The 26406-nt window shown below is 37.7% G+C and overlaps 1 protein-coding gene across 4 annotated transcripts; it reads left to right on the forward strand.

Annotated features, from left to right (window-relative positions):
* Window positions 1–614: 614 nt before the first annotated feature.
* On the forward strand, window positions 615–26165 carry Otd2 (homeotic protein ocelliless). 4 transcript variants are annotated; one of them, XM_077419259.1, is made up of 7 exons: window positions 615–1498; window positions 17293–17614; window positions 18373–18524; window positions 21078–21262; window positions 21582–21699; window positions 21890–22090; window positions 22324–26165. In XM_077419259.1, the coding sequence occupies exons 2-7, from the start codon at window positions 17380–17382 to the stop codon at window positions 22423–22425; spliced, it is 993 nt and encodes a 330-aa protein (XP_077275385.1). In that variant the 5' UTR covers window positions 615–1498; window positions 17293–17379; the 3' UTR covers window positions 22426–26165. The 4 variants fall into 4 exon arrangements, with proteins under 4 accessions (XP_077275385.1, XP_077275384.1, XP_077275382.1 ...); XM_077419258.1 differs by having other exon boundaries at window positions 616–1498; window positions 17297–17629; XM_077419256.1 differs by having other exon boundaries at window positions 617–1498; window positions 17293–17629.
* The last annotated feature ends 241 nt before the right edge of the window (window positions 26166–26406 follow it).

Consider the following 26406-nt stretch of genomic DNA (forward strand, 5'->3'; position numbering starts at 1 on the left):
GCATCCACTCTGTATATGGAGTGCCAAAACATGCTCGCTCTTAACATCGCAAAGTAATGGCCAGCGACTCTCTCTTACCTATTTTCTCGTAATCTATTCGTACACCTTCGAGCGGGAAAGATATATTGCGGATGAGGACGAGAGAGGACTGCGTTGCGATTGTTGCGAAGCGGAAAAAGAGACGGGTCAGACGGGACGAAGCCGAGAGAAGAGGGACTTCGGGTTTGAGTATATTTTTAGAGACGGACTGTACCTAACGCCGTTGTCACACGACGTTGCCATTGCGGTTGGTGAGATTGGCGTATCCCAGGCTGCGATTGGTGCCCCACCACGCGGCAGGAACGACGTTGGTACAGCCCCTGCCACGCCAATTCCGGAACGAGTCGACGCCGGTTCGACGGCGCATGTTGTTCCTTCTCGCTTCGTACCGTGGCGGAGAATCGATCCCCGTCTCTTTTTCTTACGTCTCTTTCGCTTCCCTCTCTCTCGCACCCATTCCTTCCGCTCCCTCCCCATCTTCCTTATCCCCTCCTCGCCGCGAGATGCACGTCTCTCCCTCTTTTTGGAACACCTTCTCTCAGTTCGGTCCCGCACCTTCTCTCACTTCCACATTTGCCTTTCTCGTATACCGTTGTGACTATTTCTCTGTCGGCTCGCGACCGCGTTGCGCACCCCAGCGCACCCCAGCGCACCCCATTCCCTCTCCATGCGCTCTCAACGTCGAGCGTCCCTCCCCCGCCAGAGACCGGCGAGCGAACATCCCCCTCGCGCATAACCCCTCGACCAAGAGAGCGATCTGTAACAACTAAAGTTCTCGTGAAAAGTTGAGCCGGGCGCTCTCCTACGCCCTCCTGCTATAATAGCCGCTCGCACTGGTCTCTCTACCGACCATCGTCGCTGTCTCTCGCACTGTCTCTCCCGTCTCTGTCCATCTGTCCCACATTCCGTGAGGCAAAGAGAGAGAAGGAGCGGGACAGACGTACGTGGATAAAGGGAGGGAACGGGAGAGAGTGTGAGAGAAAAAGAGAGATAGAGATAGTGAAAGAGAGAGAGGACGAGAGAAAGAAAGAGAGAGAGAGGGGGGAGAGAGAGAGAGAGAGGAAGAAAGGGCAAGCACGAGAGAACGAGACGGAGGGAGAAAGAGAAGAGCCACGCCGGTGGACGACTCCGGTGGATTAGGGAATAGAATAGTCATTATCGTGTATACATCCGTATTCTACGAGCTATCGGTCGCGCTCGTTCGGTGAGTCGGTCGTCGGTGGAGTGGCGAAACGCCGTGGCGAAGCGCCGGTTTTCAGTGGTGTGCGCGGTGCCGAGAGATCGAACGACCTAGCCCGTCTCTTTTCTGACATTGGGAGGCGCGCCGACGAGTATTACGCGCCGGGCCACGGTGTGTGTTGGAGTGCGAATTCGGGGGCTACCCGCCTGGGATTATCGGGCTCAAGACGTGGAATATCGACGCGGGAGCAACGGTGCCGGTAATTACAAGTACTCGCGGGTGAGTAGCGTTCTCTCCGCTATTTCCGAGACGACGTTTCATCGAAAATGTCGTGTGTCGTGGCATTTTCCGCCAGTTGTTCCCGGCGCCGGGAAGTGGTGTGGTCTCTGAGGGTCAAAGGGTGCACCGATTCGAGGATCGATTCGCCGGGGACGAACTGCATTCGCCGAGTTCGCTCATTTTTCTGGTTGTCATTTTCGTCTCTCTTGGTGTTCTCGTGGTGTTCCTCGGATTTCCCATTGTCTGGCGATTTGCTGACCTACATAACGTCCACGTGTTCGTAGATAGACGCGAGGAGAGATTGTTCATCTATTCGTGCAGCCTAATGTTCCGTTTACTTGAGGCTAATCAATAGGACCGCGTCTTCTAGTTGGAGTCTACCAAGAGGTTGACCTAATTCTGTTGTCGCGAGTTTTGATAAGCGTGCGTTCAGTAAGACGTGTGATAACATCGGTAGTATTTTTAGATTGTCATTAGCTTCTCTCCAATGAAATAGATCTTGAGAGCAAAACCTTGATTCTCCGAGTTCATTGCCATTTATTTAATTCCTATTTCTGCCTTTTTTAATATCGTCTTTTGCGTATTGTCAGAGTTGTAGTGGATTATGTGATTATTATAGGTTACAGCGTTAAAAACGGCTGTATAATGAAATAACTGCGTATGTATCTTTTCTAAATAATCGTCAGATAATAAGTTTGTATATCCAGATAACAATCGAGTAACTGACTCGAGTATGTCGTTTATCGCTGCTGATGTCCATGTTCATCGCGAATCACGACGATATTTCTGTCGAACCAACGACTCGTTTCGTAACAGCCATAAAGCTTCCTCTATACGTTTCTACAAATGTCAGAAATCTTGACAACAATTTTAATTATTTGTTACTTGATTGCAAGCGTCACGATGGCCGAATCCTGCCTCTAAATATCCGAAATGGTGTGATATTTTATTCGAGAAAAGTGCGCTCTGAAAATCTTGTATATACTGACAGTGCAATACGTATTTATAACGAATATAACGATAAATGAATTCACATGAACACGATAATAACACGATAAATTTAGTTAAAAAATGTCATCGTGCTTAGTAAACTAATTATTAATAACCATATCCTCTTTCTCTCTCTCCCCCCCCCTTCCTCACAACTACGTAGATTCCCTTCTGGAACAGAATTCGACTGCGTACGCCACGGTTTTTATGATTTCTGCGGATTGCGGATATCCTCTGCGATTACTCCCCGCGGTAAACGAGAAAAAAAAGAGACAGAGAGAATCCCGGCCGAGCGAATCAACCGAATTCGGGCGCTGCGGTGCGCGAATACCTCGAAAACGCCGACATTTAATCGGCGAGGCGTACATGGAAGCTTTCATCCGGCCAAAGAGAGAATGTATAAATTTGTGGGCGAACTTGTTTCGAAATAACCGTGCGAAATTCCGCAGAGCGAGGGAAATTTCGCGAGTGACGGCCGGGGAAAGAGAGTGCGTGGCCCCAGAAAATATGCGGGTGTTAACATTTATGCGCTGAAAGAAGTATACCGTATTTGCCGGGGGGCTATTAATTGAGCCCGCGCGCGCGCCCGGAATTATTAGACAATATATAATACGCGAAAAAGATTCACAGTTGTCGGCAAAATTCCACTATCTCGCGTTGCACGATTAATAATTCTATACCAATCACAATGCTGCATTTTTCGTGAAAAAAATTGAGAAATATCTGTTGCTCCGGAAACGGCCAAGCCGATAAAAATCCGAAATTTTTTCAAAATACAATATGTATCACCATAGCGAGAGGTTGAAAAAAAATCCACGTTCTTCTTCACCTACGAGAATTTGTTGCGTACTTCGTATACATAAATAATTGATGATTTTATCAACAGATTATCACGTTAAAACGTATCAAACACAAAATTATGGCGCACGTTCACGGAGAATTGAAGCATTGTGCAAAAATAAAATGTTATATTTACCTCGAGACCTCACTATTAATGCCATACATATATATCAGTTAAACATATATAATCGACAAAATCTTAGTTTTAATAATTAACACTGTTAACCATTAAAATTATAGTAATTAAATGAGAATTCACCAACGACCTTGTACGAGTTTTGCAAAGTTTAGAAAAGCAGCTCCGAAGCAAATTGTTCTATACGACGCTGCGCGACAGAGCTCGTCAGGATCTATTTTACATCGTACGATGTTTGATCCTTCCAATAATGTTATCTGCGATGTCCGACGGCTGCTGTCAGAGCAGATCTTGTAACGCGCTGCGCCGAGCTTCGACTACTTCCGTTCGCGCCTGCAGTTTCGCGGGAAGTTTCGATCCCGAAATGCCCCGGCGTGGTAGCGTGCCGAGAGAGTTGGCCAGCGGGATTTCCACGGAAATAATCTGCTTACGGTAATCTTCTTGGCTTGCCTCCCTCTCGGTTAAGGTCCGCCTTCCACGAGGAGGTCCTTCGTCTCCTCGTCGTCGTCGCCGTCATCAGTCTATATACACGCTAGAGCGCGTCCTCCGCAGGACATTTCGGATATCCTAGTCGGCGCTCGATCTTCGTATCCGATGCGGCAACTTGGTCGCGAACGGCTCCGAAACGAAAGAGCACGTGTTTTTTAAGTGAAGAATAAAGAGTGCTGCTACCTATGTGACTCGAAATCGTGCGCATTGCGTTAGATTTTCGTGTATATTGTGGCAAAAAAAATGTGATGCAATGACGACTGTTTATTACCAGAGTATAAGACTTATCGTTAGTATACAAGATCGATCGAGGAGATCGAAAAAAAGATGATGTCATATCGTATTCGTGTCGAAAAAATTCTGATCTAGTCTACATTGGAGAGTGAAAAAATGATGCTTTGTGAGAATTCCAAATGAAGAGGCATCGGGGAATATTGCAGAAATGATTGGTTTTCGTTTAAAAAGAATTTTATTTGTTTACCGTCTGTATAAATCGTGTCGTATAAAAAAGCGTCTGCCATCTGGTATATATGTGAATAGAATATTGCTTTCTGGATATGCAGCTGTTTGAGAGATTGAAAATGTCGCGTTGACCGTTTGATGAGCAAAAAAAGTTATGATTATCGTGAATTTCAAAATTCACACATAAATTGCACCACATCGAGATGAAGTAGACATTGAAATCACGTGAATGCGAGAACCTCGGCGAGAACGATATTTATGAAGATATCCGAATGCATCGTTATAACAACGAATTAACTCGAATGAAGATAATTCTAAGATCAGAGAATTTAAAAAAATTTTAATGACTTGTGAAGTCACTCGAAATAATTCATTCGCAGCTAATTTCTAATAAATAGTCTTGTAACAAAATGTTAAAAAATTAGATTTATATTTATTTTCTATTAATGCTCTACACGACCAAAAATAACTTCGCGAAGTGACGTATATAGTTTATAATCCGCATACATTTGAATCATATGATCATTTCAATGCTGAAGAAGATACGGAAGCCGAACAACGAAGTTGACAAGTTTTTCCAAGGCTTCTATACGATGGATGGTTTGCATGCAAAGGACAAAGTTTATCTTCTAACAAGAATTTATTCTTTCCGCAATGAGATTTTACGTCATGGCGTTAAAATGCAATATCGGGTGATAGATTTTATTATAAAAATGCAAACTAATTTAATCTTAATAGACTTGTAATATATACGTGTAAACTTCCACAAGAAAGAAATATGAACTAAAATTAATTCTTTAACCGTGAAGATCTTAAAGAAACCATAATTCCCGTTCTCGGTTTACTGTCACAAATTGAATCTCGTCTTCGGCATCGAAGCATCAAGTCTCTCGGAACCCCTGGTCGATGTTATCACGTGCGAACGGGTCCCAATGTCGTGCCGTGCGCCTTCGACGGTAGGATTGACGTGGCCACCGTAGAACCGTGGATGTCGGCCCGAGGGAACAAAACCTCCTCGAAATTGGCTCGGAGAAATCAGTAACTTCCACCGTCCGTCAGGGCGGAATATAAAGGAGCATGAAGCGGAATGGAGGCAGGTGGAGGCGAGAGAGGGAGGCGAAGGACAACGAAACGAAGGAAGCTCATCCCCGTCGGTGGCGGGCTGCAGCCCCCATTGGCATCTCCTTTTTTGCAGGCCGAAAATAAAGACTAACTATATACCGGAGAACAAGCCCCCGGCGTGGCGCGGGGCGGAGCGGAGGTATATCCCGCCGTCGTGTATACCTCGTGGAATTTCTACGGGAATTAAGTTTTACGCTCAATGAACGCGCAACAAAACGCCGTATACCCGGGGCTAAGATTGCATTCAATGCGATTCCTTTCCTCGTAGAGAGAGAGACGCTTCCCCGTGCACGACTCGGTGCGCATGGTTACGTGCATGCGGCCCCTTGACAGAGGTATCCGAATACAATCCAGGGTACATAAAGTGTGTGCGACTCCGCGACATAAAACCGCCTCTCTGAGGAAAAAGTTCAAACTCGATGCCGAAATAATTATTTCACAAGGCGCTACAGTCTGATTTGAATTCGATTTCGAGCTTGGCGCAGCTGCCAGCGTCTATAAGTATTATTATCATTAGGTAATTGAATTATGATTCTATTAATCAATAGATAATGAGAAAGTTTTTCGTGTTTTTTTGTGTTTGCTACACAATGTGTAATATTGAGACTATATATTATATATATGTATATTTTTATTACGGCTGACGTCGAGGACATTAAGTTACGTATTTGGGAATAAGAACAGAGATGTACTTGACGCGTAAAGATTTTGCAAACTTATCACGACGAGAGCACACGTACGCGCATTTACGCCGAAGTCTTGGAGCACCACACCGCACCGGCGTAATCTCGAAAAATCGTCCATGGAATCAGTTAATGCCTCGCTCGTTTCACAAGTACCTTCTGGCTTTCCTCGCGATACTCGCGCACGGCTGTACTTCACGCAACGTACATACGTATACGAATTCATTGTGGAACTATACTATTGTGAAGGGGTGGGGGGGAGGGGCGGGCTCTTCAGGAACAATGCGGTTGTGTGCAAATACTCCTGGAAACAATGCGGCCGCGACTTAACTTTCTGGGATAGCTACGGCAGTGTGTCGTTCTTCGTGTACCGTCGGATGTACCGAAGCCGCAAACCGCGCTACCTAATGCAGAAACGACGTTGCATCTCCCGCGATGAATCCCCGGTTGCTGCGAGTTGTTCCCGATGTGTGCGATCTTGTCGCGAGTGTTCACCTTCGCGTTATGATTTCCCCGCCCCCGCGAATTATTTTATTTTGGAAGATACGTATTTTGAATTAGTCATGTAGACATTTTTCCGCATGAGACTTGTAACTATACGATATTGAAAATTCTGACTTTAGTTTACCTAGATTTACTGTAAACTCCGGTTTGTGCCGTTGTATAAAATTCTGCTATTATTTAATTATGTTTAATTTATATTTATTTATATTTAATTTATTTAATTTATGTGTCAAGACGTTTTTTTTAAGGGCAACTACTTACAATTAGACAGGTCAAAACGAGGTCTAACTTTACAAAATTTTTTGTGGAAAAACGAAAAGAGCTAGATAGAAAGGTTGTGTTCCAATTACAAAGATCATTTTCCTTTATTTAAAAATTTAAGTTTTATTTAAAAAATATTATTGCCGCGCGAGCCGAGAACAAACTGCTGAAAAATATTCAACTGTCTCTGAAACTTACGAAGTAATCGGAATATCGCTTCGTGTTTACAGATAAGAAAAATTCCACTCTAAAAGTAGCGTTGCGATGACAGGAAGAATTTAGAATCGCTGCCAGGCTATAGGCTCCGCAGAAATTTGTTGCCGATTTAATAATGTAACGGCGAAGCGCATATCCGCGCACGTGCGCCTTGTTGATGGTTTAACTTTAACTGATCCGCACATCAGATACGATCTGTCGGACGTATCCGCAAATCGTATTTTTTGGCGACGCGCAAGAGGGTGAACTTCCATCTCTCTCCCTCTCGCGCGGCACACACGCCGGAACGTAATAATGGGAATTTACTTAACAGTCATTAGGGATGGCATGCCGGTATATCTCTCGATTGGTAACGCAAAGTGTTTGCACTAGGGCCGAACTGCCGAAGGACTGGGGAGGGGGGGGGGGTAAAACTCGTTGCAGCGGGAGATGGATTTTCGGAAAGGAGGGTCGGAAAAGTGCGCGCGGGTGTAAAAGGTACCCTAACTATCTTTCTCTAAGTTTGATCGTTTCTCTCTCGGGCTCTCTGCAGAGTCGTAGACTACTCGAGTGCCCTCAAGGGCCAATCGAGTGGCCCGGCCTGGGCATTTTGTCCACACTTGGCGGTCTGTAACAAGTGCATTGTCCCGTGCACCAAAGTGCACAAAAATAAAGAGACTTCTGGCTATTGCAATAAGAGGGACCATCGAGTGCCCGTTCTCGCTCTCTCCCTCGCATTCTATTTCTATCTTTGTTTTTCTCCCGTAACGCCGTTTTAATATGACGAAAGTGCAAATAAATCTGCCGCTTTGTCGACAATAAACTTCAGTAGTGCTCTTATCTTTGACGCAATAATCAGAATTTTAAGATAAAAAAATTTAATTAGGCTTAATGATAAAAATATTATTATATTTGAATTTTGTCAAAGCGGCAGATTTATTTGCACTTTCGTCATATTAAAACGGCGTCACGAGGGAAAAACGAAGATAAAAATAGAACACGAGGGAGAGAGCGAGAACGGGCACTCAAAGGTAAAATCATATTAAGAGAAAAAACTCTATAGGTGCGTATTTGTTATTGGAAAAAAAACAACAACAAACAGATAGAGAGGAGAGAGAGAAATAACATTTACTTCGTGCACAACAATACGCGAGGGTGCAGACGTTAAAAATTTCACGAAAGTGACAGTTGTTTTCAGCATTTTTCGCCCATGCTGGGTAGTATGTATGTAACAAGTGCTTTGTGGCCAGCGCGAGGCACACAAGAGTACAAAAGTGGAGATTCGCGCTTGACTGATTTCAGGAGAATACTCGGGAGAATATTCCGCCTTTCTTCGTCCTTCGTCCTCTTCCTTTTATAGCGAGCAAAATTTTAATATAACCAGGACGAGAGAGGCGGCGTCCCGGGGTAGTGTATATACTCTATGGATTTTTTTTCAACGAGCAACTTTATTCCGGTCCCGGGGAGAGATCGGAGGAAATTCGCACGCGAGCGTAATGAGACGTAATATTAGAAACGCAATACGGCGCGAGCTCACCTTTTACATCCACGATATTAAGTATTCGTAATTTCATCGAGCGATGTAACGTCCATGCGCTCGTCGTTCTATCTATACTCTAAAAAAAAGAAGCGTTATTTTATCGGCGTAAAACATCCCTTTCAGAGTGTAAATTACTACACGGATCATATTCAATTGCATGAAGTAAATAATTTTAATTTTCTATAACGATAAATTTTACGTTCTAATTTGCGAGATAAAAATTTCTTTTCTCACGTAAGGTAAACGTCCCGATTGCCGGACATGACCCTATATCCGGACATTTACATGAGAATTTGTCGTTATTAATCTCAAATGGTTTTTTTTATTATAACAAAATAAGAAGCTTCCTTCGCCAGTAAATGAAAACAAAACAAAAGTCGTTTTTGTTTGACCCAACTGGCCAAATAATTAATATATTTAAAATTTACAACGTTTTAACCGCAATTTCGGGCCTTTTCAAGTGATTCATCAAGCTATGCATTCTCAAAAACCGCGTACAAAATATCGATTACGTCGCTGACATCGTGCCCTAACCACATCATGCATATAAAGCTAAAAAAGTGAAATAAACTCACGATAGTCAAAAAGATAAAAACGCTCAGAAGTCATAAAATAAAAAGTAAGAATAGAATTGAATTGTTAAGTTATAAATAATGTACAAAGTAAAATGAAAGGCTTACATATTCTGTGCGTCAAAACGGAAAATGAGGATGCATAGCTTGATGAATCACTTGAGAAGGGCCGAAATTGCGGTTGGAGAAACGTTGTGAATTTTAAATATATTAATTATTTGGCCAGTTGGGTCAAACAAAAACGACTTTTGTTTTTTTTTATTATAATTTCAAAATTTTATCGAAATCTATAAATATTTAAGAATATTTATACATATAATAAGACATTTTAAATATTATAAAAATTAACGTCCAGTAAGAGATAAATTTGTTACGCATTTAGGCGAAAGGCATATTTTGACAGTGTTCTTAACATTTTCTTAAGAAAACACGTCTTACTTGTTAAGATGATTTTTATTTTATTTTGCGTTTTTATTGTATAAACAAAGTTTTATTGAAGTCAAGAAAGGTGTAGAATAATTACAAACATATATGCTGATATACCTCTAATTGATATAAACAATATTTTTGGGCAAATTTTGTGAATTTAGTTACTGGTATAGTAATTTACGTCACTGCCTAGTAACTGATCGTGTGCTAGTTACCGATACAACTCGCTTCGATGACACGTAGTTGGCAAGTACCACTAACTGAATCGGAATAAATAAATGCTGTTAAGATTAATTATATGTAAGTATTTTTATAAATAATGTTGTTTAATAATATTATCAATATTAGTTTAACATCTACAAATATATATATTTCAATATATATATTCAATTTAGACAAGAATGCCGTACATAACCCCTTGTGCAATGTATCTGCATTGACACTGAGTAAATAAATATTTTGTGTTCTTTAGAATCACAAACATGCCGAAAGTAATAAAAAAGAAATATACACAAGAAAATATGGTAAATCTGAAGGAGAGCTCCCTCCTCACCGATTTCGCTGAATTTAGGCTTAATCGCGCGACGCGTTTTTGCATGTGTGCAGGGCACACATGTGTATGCCCTGCTTTATAGAAGTTGTGATTTTCGTTATTTATGTTACAGATATTGGAGTGTTGACATGTTCGTGGTCGCTACCAGTCGCTACATCGCGTCGGTATGACCAGGTCTCATAACCTGATAGTCGTCAACTTTAACAGTTAATATCTCGCTTCGCGGGGAAGAGCGGGGCTTTTTTCTGCCAGATTCATTCGTTTTGTGCAAAAACGCGTCGATTGAGCCTAAATTCAGCGAAATCGGTGAGGAGGGAGCTCTCCTTCAGATTTACCAAAAATATAAATGCTACTTTGAAGAACATAAAAAATGGCATGTCATTGAGAGAGGCAACACAAATGTATAATGTAGTACCGAGAAGCACGCTTTACTGCAAATCCAAAAATATTTATCCTGTGAAGTGTTCTAAAGGATCACCGACTATTTTAACGAAAGAAGAGGATAACGAAAGAAGAATAACAGAATGGATAATCTACTGCTGTGATAGAGGTTTTCCAGTTAGTAGAAATCAACTGCTCGATAGTGTGCATTCGTTAGTGTCAAATAACAAGCCCGGTAGACATTGGTATATGAAGGTTTCTGTAGACGTTATCCAGAATTGTGCCTCAGAGTAGCTCAAAATTTGACACGTACTCGTGCTTCAGCTACAGAGGATGTGTTAAAATCGTTAATTATTTCATTTTATTTGGATGATTATCGTGTCCGGATATTTTGGGTCGAAGAAGTTTAGTAATCGGGACAAGCATTTCCTCGCGTCCGGATACTGGTACATTTGTACGCTTTACAATTTTTATTATTATTATAATAATTTAAATACTTTTCATGTCTTTTATGGGTTAATAGTAAGCTCTTATATCCCACCTTTCATTTGGATACATAATTAGACTATTAAAACTCATGAGCACTTATGAAAATTAAACAAAATCGAACTAGCATCGTTAGACGTCCGGCTATTGGGACGTTTACCTTAAGGTTGTAACATTTGTTTATGAAAAATCGTTATTATATTTAAATCGTTAGAGAATGACGACTCGATAGGTATGTCATAAAGCCACTTATCATACGCATTACGCGTCCGGTAGTTAAATTGCAGCGGAACAAATTTCAACGGTAGTCGGGCACAAATTTCAATTGCGGACGCAACAGGATGCAATGCAGTACATACGCTACGGGGGTGAATGTGGATGTTTCATCTATATTTGCGCGAAAAGACTCACGCAACTCTATTAATACTTTGAAGAGGCCTTTTGTATATATGACGCGGTTCTATTCAACGAAATTCTGGTTTTAATAGCGCGCGAGGCGCGGGTTAAGAGAGGAAATGGATGCAATACGTTATATTAAAGATTTTATTTCGGAAGTACATATTTCGAATCCGTGTAGAAATTTTTCCGCGTGAGATTTGTAACTACGGTATTGAAAATTGCAACTTAAGTTTACTTAAATTTAACTGTAAACCCCATAGATTGTGTCGTTGTATAAAATTCTTTGCGTCGAAAAATATTTAATTATTGCTTCCTCATAGAGGAAGCTTTGTGATGGTGGAAAAAAATCTTTTCTAGATTTTGATGGAAATAGGTTTAGAATGTTCCAAAATGTCGAGAAATCACATTAGTATAAGAAAATGTCCGGAAGTATATGTATGTGTGTGTGTGCGTGTGTGTGTGCGTGCGTGCGTGCGTGCGATCGTGCGTGCGTGCGAGCGTGCGTGCGTGTGTGTGTACGGATTTTTGTATGCATTTACTTCTACAATTTTTTAAATACCGGGCTGAATATTTGCTCACAAATAGAGTATCATAGAAAATATGTTCTCCACTAATTTTCTTAAAATCCATCAAACGGTATGGATTTTAGGGGGGTTTTCATTTTTCAGAAAAATGTGTTTTACACTGTGATTTTCTCAATATTTGAGATATCGGTCTATTTTTAATTCTATTATGTTCTTCAGTCTTTTCTACTCCTATTTCATATATAATTTTTTAACATTTAGCTAATCAATTCTTGAGTTACAGACGTTTGAAATTTTGGAGAATCCGTACATACATAGAAGCCTTATAAAGTTTGGTCTAATCAATTAAATTTTAAAGAATTATATATATATGAAAGGGCGGCAGTGTGGTCTAGTGGTAGAGCGCCAGACTCGTAATCTGAGGAACCAGGTTCGAGTCCACTCGAGCCATGTAAGCAAGGAATGTTTTTCCGATAGCTGCGCCCGTCCGTGCAAGATAGGCTCTTGAGCGGAGAAAACTGGGCTCCGTCTTTCGGAAAGAGACGTTAAGCCGTTGGTCCAAAGGGTTAAAGTGAGAGAAGAAGGATAGTATTGGTAGTAGATTGCGAACCCTACGGGGATATGCAATAAATTACGAATTTTACAGGGTAGAAAGGACTGAAAGATATAACAGAATTAAAAATAGACCGATATCTCAAATATTGAGAAAATCCAGACAATTAAGCCAATTAAGTAAATTTATTATTTTCTAATTTTATTAATAAAAGCAATTTTTATATATTTAAAAAATTATTTTAAAGTAAAAATAAAAAAATTATTGTAATAGTATAACAAATATTAGTCGCGCAATAAAGATTATCACAATAAAAAAGTGTGCAAGTAGAAACTTGCACATTGCTTCCTCATAGTTTTTAAGTGTGCAAGTAGAAACTTGCACATTGCTTCCTTATAATTTTTAAGTGTACAAATTATAAATTTGAACATTACTTTCTCACAATTTTCAAGTATACAAATATAAAGTATGCAATAATAAAAAGTTAAGTTTAACTTTATAAATATACTTTTTTCATAAATAATATTTACGAACACAAAATTTCATAATGAGCCGGCACTGGTTTCTGACATTCACCCGACATATGTCTTATTAAGATATAATATAAGATATAATATAAGATATAATATTATTAAGATACGACATAATATTAAGAAATATTATATCATATATCTCCAATTCAAAATTTTATTACTCTTTTTAAACTGAATTTGTTTCTTAAGATGATTTTTGGAAAATTATATATTTGCGCTGGTTATGACATATGTAGACTATATTACAACACTTACATCAAATTAAGAAGTAATCTACCACGTAAGGCAGTTAGCTCACGATCCAAAGGTCTCGAGGTCCCGAGTTCGAATCCCACCAAGGTAAATTTGTTTTTCAAATTGTTTTTCAAATACGAGAAAATATTTATAATCATAGACTGCATCTTAAGAAACAAATTTAGTTATAAAATAGCAATAAAATTTTGAAATAAATATTTTTTTTTATTTAGATTTGCACCTTGGGCAAACGTTGGGTAGAAAAAGTGGAATCTGTTTGGGTGTCTCCACGTAGAATCGTACTTTTGAAACATTACATTTCTAATCCGAATCTTCATAGATTACCCAATCAGAATCCATTATTTTCTTGGGAAATCGGGATAGATTCCAGTCAGATCCCAGAAATTTTTTATGCGGGTAATTCTCAAGCTGAAGAACATTAATACGATATTTTTAAACGTTCGAAAATTTACTTGCCACCTCTTGAATTAGAGTTTTCTCTTTTTCTACACTGTTGGAAAATTTGTGTTAAATATAACATAAATCACATGTCCAAAACGGACACTCAAATTTTTGTGTTAATTTAACATAATATGGGTGTGTTAAGTGGTAACACTGATATTATGTTAAAATATTTCAAAAGAAAGGAAATGTAATTCTGATCGTTATTTGAAGTTAATTATGTGTACAATTAACATAACTTTTATGTTGAAGTTGAGATTGTAAGATAAAATCAACACTCTATTTTTGTAAATTTTTATTCCTTATACTTCTTTTATAGAGTAAAATCAACGTTCTTTTTCTGTACATTTTAACACATTTAATAAATACGTTCAAACTGTGTTACTTTAACATATTTTTTAAGTTATTTTAATTATTTTACATTTTGAATTTGAAAAATTTAATTAACATAGCAGGCATATGTTAAATCTACACATGTATATGTGTTGATTTTACACAAAAATTTTAACAAGGACTTTTTTTAACACACAGGACCTCTGTTTTCAACAGTGTATTGTAATACTTGTTTGATTAAAATAAAGCTTTGGGAAAAGTACCTACGTCATATAAGAGATATTTTGTGATAACTTTTCTATTGTTTTTTTTGCTATAAATACATAAACGGAACGCATTGCCAACTTGCCTCTTGTGCCAACGAGCCCCGCTCTCTCTTACGCGGTGTTCGTCTTCTGCAGCAATGTTTTTACATGTGCATTTGGGCCTATATCTTGCATAGCTTGAGGAATTTATAGTAATGCTCTTGCATCTATATTAAATGTATCCGTGGCAATATATGCAGCTAATTCCACTGCCATAACGCCACTGTGCATAGTATAGTGCTCGAGTGTTGTCTGCTTTAAAGTGATTGGGCCATCAGAGCATGTCAAAGAAAAAAATCCGAATTAAAAATATGTTATAAAGAAAACCTAAATACGCGCGCGCGCTTAAATTTGCAATTTTGGGAAGATCTGACGTCTAGTTTTTGAGATATTAAATCTCAAAGTTGGCATTTTTAACATAGATTTTATGGGAAATTGTACCGAAAACATACATTTTTCGAGAATTTCACTCACTGTCTGTAAAGAAACAAGTTCAAAAAACTGAAAATAACATTATTTAATTCTTCTAGCACTTATTAAGTATAAGACAAAACGACGTTGACGTGTAATAAGGCCAAAAATTCAATCAAAAGTTGATGAATGTCGCGTTTCTTGTCGGCCTTTCGATCAGCTGTATGCGACGTGAACATGTGGCAACGCCGCGCCGTGTAGTGTTTTCTTTCCACAGCACTATTCTTTTGCAAGCAAATCTCTCGTTGTCGAAATTGTTTGTTACTTTCCATTATTTTTCAACATAAACACAATACATAACCTCACTCAAACACATGGCACTGGCGTGATAGCTGCCTACAGCGAAGAGATGCAAATGTCGCGACATTTATTCTCTTGTACGAATGTCAACTGAAGTCAAATCTTGAACTGTTTACATTTATCAGTAGATAAATTAATACATAATCGAATGAAAAGTTACATTATAAAACCAGTAATTATACAAGTGTCTAGAATATATCCATAAAAATGGTTTTTCTTAAAATAAAATTTAGGCCTTATATTGACTCATATGGTACTAGCCCAATCACCTTAAAGTATATTTTTCCATCACAAGTTGCATATTTTGCACAAAATGTATTGCGAATACTGTTATAAAATTTAAAATACGATATTGGATTGTACTTTCTTTCGGGACAAGAATATCGTCCATCAATTTTAATTTTTTAGCAGAGGCACTATAGCTGTCCTCTTTCTGTTCCATCTATAATATCGATTTTTAGAAGGTGTATATGCTTCTTGGATTTTGATTTTCGAACATTTTCAAATATTCAAAGATATCTATAGAATCTCCTCGGCTGTTTATTGCTGATTATTGCTGTTTACTATTCAACTCTAATCAACGCTATTCAACACAATATTGTTTGCTTGTCCGAACAAGAACTGCTGACAAACCGACCATTTGTGTTTTTAAGTAAGCTCTGATGATTAGTATTAGTATAAATGAAGACGAAAGGGATCCTTCACAATAAAGAAAAGACGAGAGAGACTTTTCTTTAGACCTGTGAAAATCGGCACAATCCTGGCCGCAGGCCATTTGTCTAGCGAGTATTCAAACATATTAGGCGATAGTTTCGTGTAAATTTTATGTTATTTGCCAGATCGAGTTTAGCTTCACAAAAATATTTTTAAGACGTACTTTAAAAATATGTAAAAAAGAAAGTCAATTTTTTGACCCATCTAGGTATATATAGATGTCTCCTCTTAATTAAATCGCTGGACATAGATAATCAGCACTGTGATATAATTGGTAATGTGGCAAAGAATATTTAAAACCGGCCGACAACTCGGGGCTGTTCTGCATCTTGTATTCAACATTTGCATCGTGACGCTTGCAATGCTGTCGTCATTCGATTGTTTCTTACCGTGCATTAATTACTTACCGATTAGTGTCCCTTAATCCAAAACATATGGACAGCGACGTCCGGGAGACAGGAAACAATACGTGTTTCGTCGTCATTCGGCATATCGCAGATGTGCACAGACGTAATAAACGTGGCGGCAAATAAATTAACAAGTCGCCACCACCGGAGAAGGTGGATCGTCCGCGATGGTGCGAGCGAAGGAAGGGAGCGATAGTCGTTTCTGACTTTGTAATCGGAGAGGATAAAACGGCGACTTAAGTCAACGGCTATAAGAGCGCGACGGAAAGAGCTGCGAAGCGTGTTGCGCGTTATTCAGGGTCGAGCCTCTCGACGTTCCTTTTCGCCGTTCTCAGGTTATCGGGCCGCCGACACATTTTCGGAATTAGGTTGCGAGCCGTGGCTCCTCCGAGAATACTACGGAGTTCTGTTGCACCTTCGTTGGATTATCCCATCCAGCTGCCAACCGCGTCATTCTTATTTCCATGCCGGACAACACGATCGGCTTGTGTTTGTCTAAAAGCACCAACTATTCTCTCTTTGACGATGCGAGACAGTCTACCTGATAACCGACTCGGTTTTTGTTTACTTTTTTGTAAAAGAAAATAGTCGAAATAGGTAAAATTATTGGTAAAAAAGATAGATAGATAGATAGAGAGAGAGAGAGAGAGAGAGAGAGAGAGAGAGAAACTAACTTTTGTTTGTTTTTCTCTTACTTCTAATAAATAATGTTTGCAATTTTCTAATAGAAAGAATTATGATTCAAAATTTTGTATTTTATATTAGTCATGATTTTTAAACATTCTATTATTTATTCTGAAGACAAACGTATTATTTTTTGTATGAAGCAAACATGTATATATTTTTTAATAAGACAGATTGTCGACTTGAATAATTCTTGAATATAATTTCAGTTTTATTTCTGTCGTTTTTTCAGACAGAACGTATAATTTGGACGTTGAGGACGTCTCTTTAAGGAGACCGCGGCGGGAGGGTGGTCGTGCTGGGGGCCGAGGGGGTGGTGATGTGGCCGAACAGCCTTGGAGGTACTTCCGGCTGCAGCGGGGGCGCCGGCGCCGCCGATCTCGGTGGCCTCGCCGCCTCCACCACCTCGGCCTCCGAACTCTTTGGGCCCGCGGCGTTCGGCGCGTCCGCCGCGGGGCCCTATGGCGCTCTCAAGACCGGGCCCTACATGGGTCTAAGCATGCCGATCGATGCGTTACACTCCACCATCGGTTATCCCGGTTGTACACCCGCCGGTGAGTCCGTCTACTGTGAGTGCCCATCATTTTTTATTAATTTTAACTCAACTGATTTGAAAGAATTTCTTATCTTTAAATTGTACTGCTTATCAACATATAAACAAAGTGCGAAATATTTGACTGCTGTTGTATCTGTCAATTTTTATAAGTATTAATATAATTGTACTAAAAATTGCGGGAAAATTGTTGTAATGAATTATAATGTTGTACTGTAATTGGAGAAAGCACGTTGGTAAATCGCAGAAATGCTAATAATGATACAATACAAGATTATTCATTAATCGTGTTAATGTAAAAGCTTTTGCATTATGTACCGAAGTTGCTTCCAACTCGTGAAAATATTATTACTGCTATTATATATATAATTTAGTTTTTAATAAATGGTTCATTTATTCTATTTATTTTATTAATCGTTATCGATTAGTTATTAAATGTAGTTGACCTGTACACCGTAACGTATAGATAACGCAGTGAAATTTATTAATTTGCTATTGTTGAGATCATGCCGCGCGAAATAATGCAATCGTAAATTAGAGATTTAAAAAAAGAATTTTTTCTCGAATATCAATTACTTATTATTTTCGAAAAAAGCGATTTTTTAATTTTTTTTTAAATCTGTAGAAACACATTACGATACATGAATTAAGTATCGATATTGATGTCGTTCATAAATATTTGAGAGAAAAATCATAAATAAAAAATTAATCAGAAAAAATCTCATAATATTTACTGACATTAGGAATTCTGTATTAAAGGCAATCCAAGAAAGCAACGGCGGGAAAGAACGACATTCACACGATCGCAATTGGATGTATTGGAAGGGCTTTTTTCAAGAACAAAATACCCTGACATTTTTATGCGTGAGGAAGTGGCTATGAAAATCAATTTACCGGAATCGAGAGTGCAGGTAAGTCATTGACAACAATCCGATAATATTTCTCACAAATTGTTTTTATAACTATCGCACATATATCGTAAAAACCATAAAAAATCGTGTAATAATTCATCAGTATTATTCGTAATATTTAAATTACTACATCAAGAAAAATACATAGGAAAGTACGGAACTTTAAGCGCGTAAAATATCTCCGCAAATATTTTCGTATTGCAGTAAAAAAATTCGACGTGTCTCTCCCCACGAAGGGCGCGAGGGTGTCTGATTACCGAGGGGGTTCGCACTATCGGCACGCAGACAGTGCGGACAACATCATCGATTCTTTCTCATATGTCCTTTGTTGAAGTTAACTAAATTAATCGTTCGCCTTATACAAATACCCGCATATTCTTCGGACAAACATCTTAGTATCGCAATTACGATGAAAGAGAAATTTAATAGGATATTCAATTGGAAATTTCACACGCACGTTTATGACGCGAAGTTCCGTTCGATACAGGTTGCGAATGTAACATATGTTGTGAAGTGTTAACAAAACACGAAGCGCGTTATAACGTTATCCAATATATAACCACATAAAATCCTAGTAACAAAGGGAAATCGAACAAAAATTGCAATTGTGCAATTAAAGCGCAATTGAAATTTTGCGCGCAACGCGCAATTATTTATGACGGGTACAAATAAAAAGAAACATAAAAAAGTATTAAAAGCACCAAAAGTTTCGGTTCTCTCGGATTCTTTTTGATGATTCAAAAAGGATGAAATTCATTCACCCTGGCCATATGAAATCGTAAACGACGCTCCCCTCACCACTGATATTCTTGCTCAATAGCAGAAAATTGAAAGAATTTTTCTGTGCCACAATACCGCGAAAACCTACATGAAGGATGACATTTTCGGAATCAACATTTTGGCATTGCTCGGCTGACACCGTGCCATTTGCTCGTGCCGAGTTCGATGTCCACGGGGCCCCGAAAAACGTGTTCGCGCATATTCCATTCTCATCAAGACCGGAAAGGACGCATCGCATCCGCAATTGCCGTTCAACACACCTGGCTACGGCCGTGTAAACGGGATGAATGGGCCCGGCATGGGCCATAGTCTTCCGCACGTTCGTCGGACGACTGCAAAACCGGAGATTGCTCTGTTCATCGACGTTCTCTGACCCTCGCATGACTTCTCGAACACAGACGGTTTTCGTTCTATTGTAGCTTCGCTACAGCTAGTTTCCTCCATGATCAATACGATTATAATGTCACTTCAGATTGTATAGTTTAAAATTATTTTTTTATAAGAGACCATTATATTTAGCAAAACAAATCAATCTCATACTAGGTTCTTTAATATCACCAATTAATCAATGAATCAGTGATTGATAAATTACACCGAATCAAGGAAAAAGGGTGAATCGGATTATATACTAATCTTATCATTTACAATTGCCACTGAAATAAAGAAAAATTAACATCTAATGTAAGTGTGCTATTATGGAATAATTCTTATGATAGACGATTGGTGTGTCTTGTCAGTCGAGTCGCATAAAATACTTTCGCGACGTTCTATCAAAAGCAAAAGACTCGTGTTATGGTGGTGCGTACACTAGACTTCTTCGGCGGAAGAACGCGAGTTGTTAGTATCGCCCCTTCAGAAAATCCGTAGAAACCCAAGCTTACCTCTCCGCTTCTAACATCGATCCGTGAGAGGCTTCTCCATAGTTCTACTCTCTCCTCCTGTCGCATTTCTCCCTCTACTTCTTTCCACTCGCTTCGTCCCTCCCTACATCCCCTTATCGTCCCAATGTACCACTTCTAAGGGCAAACAAGAGGCATCGCACCATTCTTCACGTATCCATACGTCGTACAACAATTAAATCGAATTCGCGAATTATATTTCCGAGTCTTAATTCAAAGACATCTTTTTTGACTGGCAACGAGCAAATATTGCAACAGTAACATAAACGTGTTTGACGATGTCCGCCAATGTAATCAATATCATTCGTGCGCCGGCGAAGAGAAGAACGCTTTTTAGTCCGCATAAGTATAATTAGCAGCTTCATTACAAGGTGTTCGCGCAAAACCAGTGGACACTTTGAACGCAAACCGGAACGCGAGCCCGTTGGTACGCGAAATCGGCTTATTCTATATATTCAGAGAAGTTGCTCGGTGTGTGGGACGACCTATATTCCGATCGGTTTTCGTAATTCTGTTGCATTAACGGCAGCCTGGTAGCGAGCGTGTCCGATATATGCGTGACGCGTTTTCGTTCGCGCTTCTGCAGTCAGCTTGATTGGTAATTGATAGTCGTGCCAGTCCGGCATTCCCTTATAATTGGCTATTACGTCAGCTTTGCGAGAGCTCCCGCGCGGCTCTTTGGATTCGTTCTGAATCACATTTGTGTTACGCATCGTTGGAACGTTGAAAAATATCAACTTGATTCATTTTGCGCGACAGATGCGCGACTTACTATTTCCCCCCCCCCCCATGATAATACAGCCGCGGTAGGGACGTCTGATTAATCGCGTCTGTAATCGCGTAATACCGCGGATAATTTCACGTGTGTTTACAGGTATGGTTTAAAAATCGGAGAGCCAAATGTCGACAGCAACAGAAGCAGCAACAGCAGCAACAAGATAAGGCGCCGAGATCGAAAAAGCCCTCGGGGAGCCCGGCTAATAATCCACCCTCTGGAAAAAGTCCTTCAATTACCACCCCGCCTACACCCGCCGCCGCGGTACCTGCTACTACGCCCTTGTAAGTATCACTTATCTTAATGAGCTCTTATCTTTAGCGCACGCCCGTAATCGCGCTAACGACTTTTATCTCGAACGGTGACGTCTCAGTCTTTTAACGTGTCTGTGCGAGATAATCAGCAACTTAATTAGCTTGATAATTTGTATTCTAATTGCGACTACACGCGATAAATGTTATCGAGATATCTATATACGTATACATTGCGCGAGATACGCTTCCTTACGTTCGGAGTTTGAATGCATAAAGTCTAATTGCGGCGCAATTGCTGCAAAAATTAGGTGTTTGTATATGTTTGCTATAATTGCATTTCTGTATTCAGGAGTGGCGGTACGGGCGGCTCAGCGGCAAGTTCGCCGGCGCTTTTAAGGGACTCGCCGCAATATAAGCCCGCGGGAAACGCTAGTTTGCTGTTAGCAGCTAGCACGACTCCACCGAGCGTAAGTGGATGGATTATAGCAGTATTTTCGACACATAATATTTACTCGCATATAATAGGTCGGTTTATATTCTAACATTTTACGTTCTTTTGCGAGAAATTATATTTTAAAGAAATATTAGTTACCTTTTGTATGGAATATTTATTATTATCGTTATTATATGCTCATAAAATTATATGTTCTTCAATAGTTAGGTGGCACAGTGTACAGCAGCGGTGGTGGTAGCAGTAGCATCTGGAGTCCAGCAGTAACGGAAAGCGGTGGTGCATTTCCGGGTGATCATCAAAGATTAACGTGGACGACAACCCCTTCCCAGCAGCAGTGCTATCAAAATTATTCTTACTATACCAATATGGATTACCTCTCGCCCGCCTCGCATCAGTTAAACATGGTAGGTAAAATAACGTTCTCTTTCTCTAAGTCTTTTGCATAAACATATGTAACAATATCAATTGTATCCCAGACAGTATCATGTCCAAAATCGAGACATAAGATGTCTTAAAGATGTCCCCATTTTAAACATGCGTGCTGTCTGGGATGTCACTAAAATGCGTGCGCATTAAAAAAATAAAGAACAGCAACTAGAACTAAAAATAAGTAAAAGCACTATTATCGGATTGTCAGGATAATGGAGGTAGCAGCCTTGATAATTCTTGGAGCAAAACGAGAGACGAAGGTACTTCATCTTGGTTTTACAATAGCGCCGGATGGGGCGATCGTAAGTGAACTTACAAGGATCGAAGAACGAAGCCTGAGTACATATCATCGACAATAGTGAAGTTATACGGCTTGAATCGAAGTTTATTGTAACGCGATGCCAAATAAAACGAGCAAGTTCTTCTCGTTTTGTCGATAAATGTCGATACAGACTAAACATATCTTTAATAAACTCGGCCAGCATTCGAACACTGTGGAACGTACAGGCCGATCGAGAGTGCCATACGTATCTTTCTGCATTTATTGATACAGCATAGTTTAAATATTTTAAATAAAACGGGATGTCCTATACATATCTAATATTATTATCTAAGTAGAATATTTTCTTTACTATTAAAGTCTTTAGAAAATTTTCTACAAAAAATTATGTTATTTTGCAGGAAGCATTATTATTTGCATCCTTACTATTGCGTTGTTTAGCATTAATGTCTACAGAAGATACTTTATATTTTACATGAAAAAAAATATATAAAGTAACTCTGGTATTTACGCCGCGCGGGGATTAACGCCGCAGAAATCAGAAAAAATAAAAGGAATAGAGATACTTGCTCGCAATCACACTGTTTTGTGCCTTTATGCCATATTAGTATTGTGTTGTAATTTCAGTTCTTTACTGTTAATATTAACGAAACCGTCGTGAGTTAAATCGATTTCCGTAGTAAGTAGCGCGATCATATATTACGACCTACGTAAAATGATTACTGTAGAGAATGTAAAAGGTTTAATGGTTATTTCATGATACATAAGTATAGAGGGATAGTGTAGAAAGGATGGAATACAGCAAGTGCATAGCTCTTATATTCTTTGTATAGCTTGATATCTTGTATATCCTTTCTGTTTAGGATATACGGCATTTTAGCATGCGGGATTTATACCATAGTACAGACGCTCTGTAAAAATCGAAATCTCCTATGTGTTCTTTTCCTTGGGTCGTACACCAATAACCTTTAATGTATCTATCGTTCTTCTATTTTCTTTTAAAAATTAGTTTTATAATTTGTTTATCATTCTTACATCTTAATAAACTTTTTACACACATTTTATAACTTAAAATGATAATGTTCCGCTAATATAGATTAACAATAATAAGAGGTTTTATTTCGACTCAATTAGCTATTATATTAATATATATGGCGAAACAAACCATTCTATTTCTGTTATATTATTTTATATATGTATATATATATTTTAATATATATATATATATATATATATATATATATATATATAAAGTTGACACAAACGTTACGACGTTTCGATCCTTGGTTTGGATCCTTATCAAGCAATCTACAAAGCAATTTGGTTTAACGTCATAATTTTATAACTTATTATGACATTTTACTGCCTATTTATAAACATCATTTGTAATTTTTTATAAGGCATATATTTCATCCATGAATGTCATATATCCCACCTCTATGGGATATATGGAAAAAATGCAAGGGTTTCTATAAAAGTTTTTTTATATTAAATACAAAGAATGAATATTTCATATTTCTATTTTTTTTATAGTAGTAGACAGTATAAAGTTTTTATTGGTATAATTCATTTGCCTTAAACATAGTAAATAGTACTCGATAAATTAAGTTTTCCTTAGCTGCGACGTATATACCGGAGTTACCCTATCTACTATTAAATATATTCCGAATAAAATACTTGATAAAGTAAAGAATATCTTATATATTACTTTTTAATAGTTTTACCATGATATTTTTATACACAAAATGACAAAACAAATCAACTTATGTTTAAAAAACTTATTTCCATCTCTTTAAAGAGCCTTTATATATTTTTTAAGCGTCTTCATTTATAAAAATTATATTCATATTACGCAACGTTGCCTTTTATGCCATAAAATTTTCATTAGATTTGTTTTATTCTAACGTGCATTACATTTTAGAAACATTTCAGATAGTAAAGTTTAGATAGGACATCTTGTGGTGTAATTGTTTTTCTGTTGTCGGCACATGCGTTCATGTAATATTCTTTGAGATATTTTGACCCGCGCGAGGTTTGTGAAATGTGTTGCGATGTACACGAAGTAATTTTAACTACTATTATAATCTGTTTTATTTCTTATCTCTCTCGGAACCCAAATTATTAAATAATATAATTGTTTAATATTAGAAATACGTAAAGATCTCAAATCGATGGAAATAGTGGTATTTTAAAAAGATGTTTCGTATTTTGATAGTTGTTTCAAAATTTTTTGATAGAGCAAAATTAATTAATATATCAACTAGTCATGTTAATAAAATAAAGATTGAGAAATTAACACAATTAAATAAAGAATCGCCATAAAGATCGAGTGTAATATAATTATGCCCTTTCTTTTTTCACAAATCATTACTTTATTCATTATAATGATCTTATAATAATCTTAATATCATATAATGATGTTAATAAGTTATATTTGAGAGTAATGATTTTAATAGTTTAAGTAAATCTTTTATTGTCGCGAATGACGACTTTTTAACGGTATATTATAATCGTTTCATGTGATCTCCGGGACAAATAACTATATTGTGTACATAATATAAATACTTTTACGATATTCAAAAAAATTATCTTAGATTCACACACGTTAAAAAAGATAATGGAATACATTCAAACAATTTAGTTTGACTCAGTATAACAAAAAAATTTTTAAGAAAAAGTATGCGTATGTCTAGGTATATATACCGCATATGTACCATGTACATAAATTATATATAAAAGCATATATATATAGTGCAAGTTTCTCTATGTACATATGTATATCATTCTTTCGTGTAGAAATACACTACCTGAATATCGAAATAAACTCGCGTTATGACATCGAAGTTGTTGATCATCTTCTTTTTAGAGACTTATTTCGTATAAAAAAAATATTTTACCTTTTATAAATTTAATAAATAGCACACACCGTCCCGCTGTCAGAAAATTCGCATTGAATTGTCTCTCATACAATATTATCTTTGTATACAAAAAGGATAAGAATATAAAAAAAAGACGTTTAAAGTGATACTCATTGTTAATTTCTCGATTATAAACAAATTTTATCGCAAAAACTCATTAACAAAATCTCATTTTACGTGTTTAAATTTATTATTTTGCGCCCGGCTTTGCATCACGAATCCCGCCATATTTTGTATTTGTTATCTCTGAACAATCAAGTATTGTAATGTATAAGCAATTTTTTCCAAATTAATATTACATTGAAAATATATCATTCTTTATTACGATTATCCTTCTTTTTAACACGCAATGTATGTACAATAAGTTACAAGCGATTTCTGTCATATCTTATATGCTATTCAAACTTTTGGGTCAATCGGTTAAATTTTTGTAAATTTTATATGGATAAATCTACCCATATTATCTGCGCGTGCGAAAAATGTTTCAAATTCAACCGGACGATTTGCGTATCACTTTTGGTAAAAAAAACTTTTATTATCAATCAATATTGTCAACATTTTGGAAAAAGAGATCATCGACAACGGAACTTTACAAAAAGAAACAAAAAATCTAAACTAAATGTCGATTGTTCTCTATACAGACGTGGTAAACGATCATTGATTGATTATAAAAAAAAAAAATAAAGATCTATATGTAAAGTAAAAAAAATGGTTTAAGATCTATAGGAATAAGTATGTGACTGTTTAGATTGTTATTATAAATATTATCAGTACTTATAAAATGATCGACACGAAAAACAACGACGTACATGTCTCAAGATGTATGATGAAGATAATATAACAAATTTGAATTGTATGTTCTCATTTTCTCCCATCTACAACTTTCAGTTTAAAATTTTCGTTATTCTATCAAAGTTTTTAAATGTTAAACATTATCTATATTTATATAAAATTTTTTATTTTAGTATGACTATAATATATCCTGTTCTTATTGCAAAAGTTACGTTTATATTGGATCATGTAAATTATTGTAGATATAAAATGCAATTTATATTATCATTTATACCTAATAATTTAGGTTTTTCAGAGTTTT

The sequence above is a fragment of the Temnothorax americanus genome, unplaced genomic scaffold (assembly GCF_048541705.1).
Source record: "Temnothorax americanus isolate GAGA-0224 unplaced genomic scaffold, ASM4854170v1 Scaffold53, whole genome shotgun sequence".
Taxonomy (NCBI): Eukaryota; Metazoa; Arthropoda; class Insecta; order Hymenoptera; family Formicidae; genus Temnothorax; species Temnothorax americanus.